The sequence below is a fragment of the Loxodonta africana genome, chromosome 9, assembly GCF_030014295.1.
Source record: "Loxodonta africana isolate mLoxAfr1 chromosome 9, mLoxAfr1.hap2, whole genome shotgun sequence".
NCBI lineage: Eukaryota > Metazoa > Chordata > Mammalia > Proboscidea > Elephantidae > Loxodonta > Loxodonta africana.
In genome coordinates this window covers 121,473,300-121,484,114 of record NC_087350.1, presented here as the reverse complement: position 1 = coordinate 121,484,114, position 10,815 = coordinate 121,473,300, and the positions used below count along the sequence as shown (strand labels likewise).

Below are 10,815 nucleotides of genomic sequence, written 5' to 3'. Positions count from 1 at the left end.
CCTTGAAATTAGTGCGGGGGAGGGGGCTTGGGACCGGTGAAACTGGGCGTTGGGGCCCTTTCTCCCACCCTGTATCTTCTCCCAAGGCCATCCTGGTGATCTGCCCTCTGCCAGGCAGCCTCCTTTAGACAGCAAAGATCTGGGGCTGTCAGCCAACCCCGGGGGCCTGGGCCTCAGAGGGGTGGGTTTGTCCCCTATGGGGGGGCAGACTGAAGCCCGCAGTCTGCCTGGCTGAGGACACCAGGACGCCCTTCTCCTCCCCACCCTCTGGATGTGGTGGGCCTGTTCTCCACCTGCCAGCCCTTCAGGGTCCCAGCTGTGGCCGGTCGCTGGCCTCTGTGGAGCAGGTACTGCAGGGGGCCGGGGCTGCGGCTGTGCTGGCATCTCCCCTCCCCAGGAGCTATCACCACTGTCTCCACTCACCAGAGGAGACATGGGGCTCAGCGAGGCCTACTGACGTGCCCAGGATCACACAGCAAGTGAGCAGACTGGCTGGGATTGGAATAAACTCAGAGAGAGCCCCATGGTCTCTGCCATGAGTCCTCTGACCAGCTGGCTGCAGCCATCCCCTCGGGGCTGCTGCCAGGTCACCACCAGCTGTGTCAGGGCCTTCCTCTGTCACCCTCCCTGGGTCAGCTGGGTAGGCTTTCCTGCTACCCTTCCAGGCTGCCTGGGCACCCCAGCCCCCGCCTCTCCCTGGGAAGAGTATGGAGCCCCACCCCATCCCATTATGGGTGGGCAGTCTGTTCCCCCTCCTCCCCTTCCAAAAGTTTGGCCAAGATCCAGGGGCAGGAAGAGCAAAAACCCACAGCAGCCCCCCTCCACCAGCCGAGGAACCAGCAGCTCCTCCAGCCTTCAAAGAGTCGCCTGGCCTCACTGGGCCTGCGTCCACCACCTGTGTCCCCTGCCTGTGTCCCTAGCCAGTGTCCCCTGCCTGTGTCCCTAGCCTGTGTCCCCTGCCTGTGTCCCCAGCCTGTGTCCCCCGTGTCCCCCGTCCCCCGCCTGTGTCCCCCCACCTGTGTCCCTCACCTGCATCCCCCTCATGTGTTCCCTGCCTGCATGCCCCACCTGTGTCCCTGGTCTCACTAAAGACACTGACCTCCCATCAACTGCAACAGACAAATTTATTGAAGTCTTGGAAAGAGTTGCTCATTGGAGAATAAATAAAATCACTGGACACTCACAGACCAACAGGTAGCTGGAGATTCGAGCATGACTTCAACTTACACACAGCCAGCTCTGCGTGGGGGCACGGGCTGTGGCATCCCCCAGAAACACCCAACAGCATCTGATGCAGAGGCAGGGCACTCCGAGGAGGGGCTGGCCGCCCCCGTTGCTGGCCGCCCCCGTTGCCGTCCCCAGTGGGAAGCTTGCCAAGCCGCATGGCAGAGCGGGCTGGAGGGAGGGCAGGCTGTTTGGCAACGGACATCAGTGGGGGTGGGGGGGAAGCTTCGCCTGGGAGGCTGAGGGTGGCTGCGACTTGGGGGAGGGGTGACAACTTAATCGAAGGCTGGGAGGGGGAGGGGCTTTTAAAAAGAATTGATGGAGAAGAAGGGGGCCTAGAATTCTGCCTCCTCCACCGGGTAGTGACCTCAAGGACAGAAAGAGCTAGAGCCACCTGCTCTGAGGGGAGAGGCGCAGAGAGGCCCCTGAGGGAGGGGCAGGTGGCAGGGAGGCCCCCAGAGAGAAGGGAGTGAAGGGGTCCTGGGCCAGGATCTTGTCAATAGCCTCGGTCATTTCTGGCTGCCACTGGGCAGGCTGGCTTGTTAGAGCCGTGAAGGCCACGGTGTACCCGTCTGCACCCCAAGGCCACCTCTGCCTGGACACACCAGGCTTGTATCTGATCTAGAAGGGGGGGCTTTACACAACTCAGAGACATATCGAGTCTGGGACATGAAAGGACGTTCGTGATTTCTTTTTTTTTTTAATTTCAGAAATTAAAGCGTTTTCCAGCCCTAGGGCTGAGCTGCTCTGGGCTGGGGGAGGCGGGAGGACAGCCTGGCTGTGAGCGTCGACATTTTACGTCTGGGAACAGCAGAGAGCACTCAGTTAATTGGTCGATAAAGGGAGAAATCTGCTTACAAAACAAGGCGAGTATCGCCAGCTTGCTGGACAGCCACCGGGGGGCCACCCAAGTCCAAGGAGGAGCCTGCCATGGCTGCGGGCCAGGAGTGGGGCAGCTCCGCTTACAGAGCCCATGACATCCTCCCTTAGCCGCCTGAGGGCCACGCCTGTGGTCCAGGCTTCAGGAGTGGAGCTGAGCGTGTAGCCGGTGCCAGGGGCCCTCAGCTTGGTGCCCGGAGGAGCTGAGGCCTTGGTCAGAACTGAGCATGGTCCACCTCGTCCAGCCAGGAAGCAGGGCTAGCAGGGAAGTCAGGGTAGCCCCCACTGCTCCCTGTGGACAAGTCGGAGCTGGGTCCATTCCCCGGCAGCACCCTTATGGGTGGGGGCCCTCCTGGGGCCCCCGTGGACACAAGGCCCAAGCCAGCATCTGGGTACACCAAGCTGGAGAGCAGGGGCTGCGGGCCAGGCAGGCTCTGCAGGGCAGCCGGAGACGGAGGAACGCCGAAGGGGCTGCCAGGACGCAGCTCACGGTATGGCTCTGGGCCTGCCAGGCCTCCGTGCTCCATGGCGAAGGTGCCAGGTGCCCCTGAGGGCCGGCCCAGGGCAGAGGCGGGCTCCCCCAGGCTGCCGTAGAGGCCATTAGTGGGGCCCATTTCCGCCATGGACGGCTCGTCTGCAACAGAACCAGAGGCTCCTCAGTGCCCGCCCTGCTCCTCCCCCTGTGCTCCTCAGTCCTGCAGATGACCTGCTCCACTTCATGCAGCAAGTCACTCACCACAAGTCCCTTCACTCTAGAGCTCAGCGCTGCCATCTGCCCTGCTCCCTCCACACCTCCTGCACCCTACCTACAGTATAAACAGGAATCAGGGGCAGGAATAACCCAGCCTGGGCCCAGAGCCTCTGAACCTACCTGTGGTGCCAGGGGGATCCCCAAAGGCAGCCCAGGATGGGGATGGCACAGTTACCACCACCACCATTTTGCAGATGAGTAAGTCGAGGCCCTGAGAGGCAGAGTGAGTAGGCTAAGGCCACAAATACCCTGCAGATAGGCACGAAGGTGTGGGTGGGTCTCCCACGTGTGGGAGAATGAAATAGGCAGGTCCCACAGAGAAGGGTGGAATCTCCTACCCCCCACCTGAGGGCCCCTTCCCCCCAACCCCAACCAGGACTTTTTGTCACCTCAAAATAAGCTACCAGTTCTCCTAAAACTCATTGCTACAGCTGAGAACAAGGGAGCAGACCTGGTCCCTCCCCACCCCCCCGCCGTGAGAAGATCTGGCAGGTGTCCGTCTTAGAAGAGCACAGCCACAGGGCTTCTGCACCCAGCAAGGTACAGCAGTGACCCTAGTGGCCAACCCCCTGGCTAAGTTTCAAAGACAGGGCCAGTGGGGACCAGGGTCTATACACGAGGTTTCTCTGAAAGTAAAGCTCAAGGGTCCAATAAGTAGGAAATTCTGATTTCCAGGCTCCCTATAGAGGGTCAGTGAAAAAGAGGAAGACCCTCAATGAGACGGATTGACACAGTGGCTGCAACAATGGGCTTAAGCAGAACGATTGTGAGGACAGCGCAGGACTGAGCAGTGTTTCTTTCTGTTGTACCTAGAGTTGCTATGAGTCGGAACCCACTCAATGGTACCTAACAGCAACAACTGTAGCCCATTGGAGCCCTGGTGGTACACTGGTTAAGTGTTTGGCTGCTAACCAAAAGGTCGGCAGTTCGAATCCACCAGCCGGTCCTTGGAAACCCTGTGGGGCAGTGTTACTCTGTCCTGCAGGGTCCTTATGAGTTGGGATCTGCTCCGCTGGGCAACAGGTTTGGTTTGGTTTTGTAGCCCATCGACGTTCTTCCCCAGAACCCCGGAAGTGGGCCCAGCTCCGACCAGCAGGTGGGTAACAGTCGGCAAGGCAAGCTTCGGCGGGGGGGGGCCGCAGTCACCTACCAGTGAAGGAGACCTCTGCGTCGCTGTCCTGCCCCTCCTCCTGGACGCTGTCCTTGTCCGACTTGGAGCTCCCGCGGGAGCGCTTCAAGTTGCGGAAATACTGCCCCCAGCGCTGCCGGCCAGCGTCCTTCTTCAGCCTCTTTTCCTTGGCCCTGCGGTTCTGGAACCAAACCTGGGCAGGGGGTTGAGGATGGGGTGAGCAGCAGCCAGAGGCTCTCGACCCCCCGGGGTTTTCCTTTCTCTGTAAGATCCAGTGGGAGAGAGGGCCGTCTGAGGGCCAGCGCAGGGTGAGCCCCGGGAGCCAGGTCAGCCTGAGGGCCCAGCCAGGAGGACAGGGCCGCGGGGCTGACCTGCACGACGCGCATGTCCAGGCCGGTCTCGGACGAGAGCTGCTCGCGTACGTGGCGCGCCGGTTTGGGCGAGTTGTTGTAGGCGCTCTTCAGCGTCTCCAGCTGCTTGGCCGTGATGGTCGTGCGCGGCCGCTTGGCTGTGGCCTCCGCCTCTGCGCCGCGGGGCAAACGGGTGAGGTGGGCTGGCCGCCCGCCCCCACCCGGGCGCAGACGTCGGGCCCACGATGCACCCACCCCGAGGTCTGGTTATGGAGGCCCCGGCCTGAGGCCGACCGGCCGGGCCGTGGGGCGGAGGAACGGCCGAGCTCTGCGGTCTGACGGAGAAACGTGCCGCCCGGCCCGGGTGAGGGCGAGTTGGCGGAGGAGAGCGGGCTTCGCGGCTGCAAAGATCGCGGCACCGCCCCCTCCACCTCTGCCTGCGGCAGCGCTCTCTCCGCCCTCTCCCCTACAGGTTCCCTTTGTTCTGAGGGCGTGGGTAGGGTCGGGTCTCCAGAGTCAAGGTAAAATTTAGGGGCGATTCCAGGTACTTCCGACCAACCTCCCTGCGCGCTCAATGAGGTGGGCGCTAAGACCTAAGCTCCCGCCTTGCTGGAGCCGGTGGGTCTGGTAATTCTCTCAGGCTTCCGGGCCTCCGGGCCTGTGGGACAAGGCACCCCACTGCCCCGGACCGGAGGGAAGGCGCCTAAAGCGCATCGCCCTTGTCTCTGAGCCGCCTGTGTCCCCAGCCTTAGCCCAGTTAGCAGAGGAAGGGTTGAAGACAGGTGACCAGCCCGGGCTGTGCTCCCCACTGACCCCGTTGCTTGGCTGTCTCGTAGTCCGCCTTGCACACGAGCCGGCTGTCCTCCATGAGGTAGAACTCGTCGCCCGTGGCCAGCTGCCGCTTGCACACGACGCAGGCGAAGCAGTGCAGGTGGTAGACGAAATCCTGGGCGCGGCGCACCACCTGCGTCGGCGGGATGCCCAGCTGGCATGCGGCGCACTTGGTCCCGAAGCGCCTGCGGAAGGAGGCACAGGCGGCGGCGGCTCAGGGCGCTGGTTCGCCTGGAGCGGGTCTAAAGCAGCGAGCGCTGCGGCTGAGCAGGGCGGCTGGGAAGGAAGGCGCCGGCTCTGCCGCTGCTTGTCTGCCCGCAGCCCCACCAAGCCGCACTCGGACCACCGAGAAGGGACCTCGACCTTTCCCGTAGCACACCCCCTCAGTGCTGGATTCAGAGTGAGGGTACCCCGACAGGTGGGTGGTCTCTTAGACCGAGGGACCTAAGCCCCAAGGGCACGTGGAGCTAGACCCTCTCCATTAAGGACAAAAACAAGGCCAGCATTGTGAGGCAGTAAGTCCCAGATTTCTACAAATGTCGGTGCCTTTTTTAAAGACTGCTGCAATGGTTTACAAAATACATTAAATTATTTTTCTCTTTTCAAATAATATTTGCTGACATCTCAGCCTCAGCCAGCCAAGAGAGGCCCCATTCTGAGCTTGGCCCCTAGCCGGCCTGGGGCAGCCAGAGAGGCCAGGAATTGTCCTGGAAGCAAAGGTGTCCAGAGGCCTCCGGACTAGTTGCTGCTGGCCACCCCAGGTGGGCCCTCCCTGACCCAGCCTCCACCCAGCGGCCGCTCACCTGCTGGCCCCCCAGGTGGGCCCTCCCTGACCCAGCCCCCACCCAGCGGCTGCTCACCTGAAGAAGTCTTCCCTACAGTAGACGCTCTCGCCGCGGCTGAAGCAGCGCTCAGCCAGCGGCGTGTGGCAGTCGCTGCACTTGAGGCACTTGCTGTGCCAGTGACGGTCCAGGGCCTTGAGGATGAAGCGGTCTAGGATGTGCTGGTCACAGCCGGCACACAGCGGGATCTCTGAGGGCACAGGACCGCGGTAGTCACCGTATGGTCACTGAAAGGACCAGGGCCGGCCTTCACCTCCCCTCCCCTCCCAGGACCCAGCGCTGCCCTAAAGCCGCTACCCAGTAGGCTTGAGTGGCTCTCTGCTCTCGCCCCCCCGCATCCAACGCCCGGCACGCAGCTAAAGGGAGCAGCAGGCACACCACCAAGGCTGCTCCATCAGGCCGCCCGCCAACTACAAAACATCCCCAGGAGTTGAGTCCCAGTGAAAACCCGCCCCAGGGGGCTGTGCTCTTGGAAGCCTGGCTGGAAAACCGGTCCTTAGGGTCACCTACTGGACAGGCATATGCGGGCATGGGACACCTGTACCCCCCCCCCCACTTTGCACAGTTAAGCATCATGGCCACTGGTAAGAGACTCCTGCAAGTGTGAGGGCCCAGAAATCGCCCACCCCCCCATCTTCCTGTGCCCACGAGACATTTTCAAGTGTGGTGGAGTGGAAATCATTCCGTCCTCAGCCCAGGTGTGGGGGCCATGCACGCAGTAGGCAGCTTGCCCTGTGGCGCAGTCGTAGATACTCTAACACCCGGTTCTTGGAGGCTCTGCTCCCCCAGGGACTGCAGGGCAGAAACCAGACTGGGAGTGCTCAGGGTGCCCTGCAGGAGCCACGGTCTGCGAGGGGCTTTGTGGGGTGCTCCTGAGACAAGAATGCAGTTAAGAGGGACAGCCGAACAGGAGTTAGGCCCGACACAAATACTGCACCCCCTAGCCTGACCCACAGCACCAGGGGCCTCCCACGGGCCCGAGAGAACCCCGCCTGATTCTCCTCCCGCGGAGGCGCAAAGTTGAGAAGGACGCCGTCCCGCGTCGGGCAAAACCAGGCCCAGGTGCGGAAAATGCGGATCCGCCCGCGCGCTCGGGTCCCATCACCGGCGGCGATCTCAGGTCGGCAGGCGCTCGCGAAACCCAAGTTCAGCACCGAGGCACGGACAGCGCCCGGGCTGCGCAGCCTCCAGGCTCGCGGGCGGCAAAGCCCGCCCGCCTCTCCACTGGCCGCGCGCTCCAGCCCCGCGCAGCCCGCGAAGCCCCGGCGACCCCGGCCTTACGTTGCATGGTGATTCCAACCCCGCGGGGTCTCGGATCCCAGCTCTCGCGGGTCCTGCAGCCGGCGCAACCTCCACGCCTGCTCTGGGCCAGCTCTCCTCAACACCGTGATCGGCGCACGCCTTCCCTCCCTCCCTATCCCTCCGCCCTCCCACCCATCTCCCAGCCCCTGCGGCCAACCCCTCCCAGGAACCCTCAGAAAATAAATATATAAGTAGGTGACGGATGCGGCCCCACAACCTGGGCGAATTGCCCTTTTCCGCCCAATCGGTCCACCCCCCAACCAGGCGCCTCCGGCTCCATTCTGCCGGAAACCCGCCGAGAACGGTCAGTTCTCAGACGGCCAAAGGGCTGGGAGAGCGGCGGGTACTACTGGGAAGTTGGGGGTCCAGGCGAACAGAGCAGGCGGTGCGGGTCGGCCTGAATTAGGGGTGATTGACAGACTAGGCCCAGCCACCGGGCCCCTGCATGTTTCCCCTGCCGTGAAAGTGGGGAGCTCCTCTTGGGGATCCTCCTGACCCGTGGTCACGGGGCCGAACTGTCGTCCCCTGCAGCCCTCGGTCCTGGGGCCTTGGATTGTAGACGGTCACCCGACTGGTCCTGGTCCCAGGAGGGTTTGCTGCCTAGGAGCCACAACTGTGTAGACACAGACTCAAGGCTGGGGCGCTGGGCCAGGCTGCACCTGGGTCCTTGCACCCACGCCCACCCAGGTCCCCTGGCTCCCGAGGGCCTCCACGACCAGCCCGGGAAGAAACGACGACCTTCTGGTATCCCCGAGGTCCGTCCTCCCCACTCCAGTCGCTCGACCCGGCGCCTACCTCGGCGCAGGTCCTCCCTTCGAGCCAGCAGCGCCAGCAGCAGGTCGCCGCCCGCCGACTCCCGGGCCGGGCCCAGCTCCCCGCGTGCCTCCATAGCCCCGGCCGCCGGCCGCTCACCGGCCCGCACTTTCCGAGGGCCTTGCTGGCCCAGGCGGCGTCCAAGCGACTCCGGCGCTGCTTGGGCGCTGCTTGGGCGGCCGCCACTGGGCCCCGAAGCTCCGGGCGCTCGGAGGGCGGGGCGCGCGGGGGCGGGGCGGGGGCGGGGCAGGGGGGTAGCAGAGGCGCGTCGCTGGGGCAGCTGACAGCTTTGCTCGCCCTTGCACCGAGCCCCGCGTGCTCAGATGCCGGCCGGAGAGCCAGGTCCGAAGGCGGGGACCGGCAGGGAGGATCCCAGCCGGGGCTGACCGCTCGCTGTCTGTGGGCGCTCACCCGGTCCCCGAGGCTTCCTGCATGGGGCTGGCGCGGGCGGGGGCCAGGCTTGTGCGCACGCAAGAGGTGGGGGCGCTCAGGGTCCCGGGAAGAGGGTCAGGGAGGGAGCCGGGTCTCCTGCCGCGGAGCCTTGGGCCTGAGAAGCCGGAGCTTCAAGGTTTGGTGAGAGCGTCTGGTCCGCGCCCTAGCGCCACCGGAGAGGAGAGGGTAAGTGTGGTGCTCAGGCCTCACCGCGAAGCCGGAACTCCGGCCTCCTGGCTCCAACAGGAGTCTGAGCCATCCCTGAAATGCTGGCTGCCGGCATGGCCGCAGGGAAGGAGGGTAAGTCTCCGGAGGGGAAGAGGCCAGTGTCCTTGGCCTAGACACGCAGCCAAGACTCCAGGTCAGGAGGGGCACAGCAGAGAAGTCCTGGGATCCACTCTCCATTCCCCCCACACTCCCCCAGCACCCAGGCTCTCACAACTGAGCACCCAGAGCTGGCCCTATTCAGCGCTGATGATCCTGGCCTGGTTTTCCCACATCTGCCCCAATCTGCACAGGCAGGTTCCCGACCCAGCCATCCTTGCACGCAGAGAGACGACTCCACTCCTGGCTGCTGCCCTGCCATGCGGCACACACCTGCCTCCAACAGAGCACCATGGGCTCCTCCCCACAAGGGGCCTGGAGAGGGCAGGGAGCCCCTGGCATAGGCCAGGAGCCCCCAGGAAGTGTTGGGGACCGGAAGGCCAATTCTATCCTCCAAGTCCTCCATCTGAGGGTCTGATGGCAAGTCCTGTCTTAGCCCTGCCTCCTGCTTCTGGCCCAGGGGCTCCCGGTCTGTGCCTTCACAGTTGGAGACCAAGGACCCCCAAGATGGAAGGAGGGGGCAGAAAACACAGTGCCCTCTCCCAGCAGACCCTGTGTCTCAATGTTCAGCAGCCTGCAGAAGTTGCGTTGCACCCCAGAAGTGACAGGTCCAGAGCTCAGTGGGTGCCATCCGCAGGGTGTTAGTCGTTGATTATCAGCGGCTTTGGAGGCATGTCCCTGCTGGCAAGGGCTGGGGCACTGGTCTGAGGCAGCAGCCTCACTCGCTCATCATCTGGCCTGGTGCTCCAACAATGCCTTCAGTATTTCCCAACGTCCACCGCAATCCAATGGCCCCTGGGGAGGGTGGTTCAGGCGGGAGGCCAGCAGGGCCCTCAGCTCCTGCTGCTGCTCAGGTTGGGGAGGCCCAGGTCTCTGTGCGCAGGATCCGAGGGGTGTCAGGTCCCTGCGGGAACTTGGCGGCCCTACTCTCTCTCCCCCCAGCAGTGACCCTGCAGCCCCTCACTTCCATCACATTCTGTATCCAAGGCGGAGGCTCCAAGCACCTCTTACTACGGCCCCACGCCAAGGCTCCAGGCTCTCCACCGCCGACTAGGGGGCCTCTGTGCCCTGCCAAACAGCTGCGCTTCCCCTGGACTCTGTGCCTTCTCAGGCATCCCACCAGCAGTCTCTCTGGACTCTCCCCTCTGCCTTCTTCCCCAGCCCTTGCCTATCTGTCGCTGCCGCCCTTGCCCTTGCTCCCCCTTGAGCCCTCCTGCCCAGGCTGGGCACCGGCGCAGCTAAGTGGAGGGTGGAGCGGCGAAATCTCTTACCCCGCGCCCGGCCGAATGTGCAGACCTTGGCGGCCGCGGGGGCCCCGGGCCTCTCTCGGTCGCGCTCGAGCTCCGCTTCCAGCAGCATCACGGCCGGCGGGGCTGGGTCCAAGTGCGCAGGTTGCACTCTCTCCCTCCGACTCCTCGTCCCGCGGAGGGCTCGGAGCTCCCAGGCCCAGGCGCGTCCGACCCGCCGGCGTCTCTGTCTGGCTCCTAAACTCCTGGGAGCGCGCTGTCCGCGGTGCTGAAGGAGGTGCAGCGCCCGCCACGCCCGCCCACTGGACCCCCGGCCCCGCCCCCTCCCCGACCCCTGCCCCTTTTCCCAGCAACGCCCTGTCCTCCCTTCGCAGCCCCCACCCTCTGGCCCCTGCACACTCGCCTCTCCCGGTCCCGCCTTCTCCCCTGCCTTTACCCCCTACCCTCGACCCCCGCCCTCCTCCCCGGCCCCGCCCCTCCCCCTCAGCCCCACCCTCTTGCCCCGCACTCCCCCCGCCGCCTCCCCGACCCCACTCCCCTCTCCCTGCCCCGCCCCGTCTCCTGCCACCCAGGCCGCCTCCCCGACCTGACGAGCCGGGGCTGCAGCGTGGGCGCCTCCCTCTCACGCTGGGTCCCGGCAGCCTCCCCCGCCTGCCCAGGGCGCCCAGCCCATTCGCCCAGAGCCCGAAGC

General features: G+C 64.4%; 1 protein-coding gene across 2 annotated transcripts; it reads right to left on the bottom strand.

Moving 5' to 3' along the window:
- Nucleotides 1-2,116: 2,116 nt before the first annotated feature.
- On the bottom strand, nt 2,117-10,236 carry LHX3 (LIM homeobox 3). 2 transcript variants are annotated; one of them, XM_003422792.2, is made up of 6 exons: nt 10,149-10,236; nt 6,025-6,196; nt 5,147-5,349; nt 4,355-4,506; nt 4,005-4,176; nt 2,117-2,737 (listed from the first exon to the last, which is right to left on the bottom strand). In XM_003422792.2, exons 1-6 carry the CDS (start codon nt 10,234-10,236, stop codon nt 2,319-2,321), a joined length of 1,206 nt encoding a protein of 401 aa, XP_003422840.2. In that variant the 3' UTR covers nt 2,117-2,318. The 2 variants fall into 2 exon arrangements, with proteins under 2 accessions (XP_003422840.2, XP_003422841.2); XM_003422793.2 differs by lacking the exon at nt 10,149-10,236 and adding an exon at nt 8,104-8,197.
- Between the last annotated feature and the right edge of the window lie 579 nt (nt 10,237-10,815).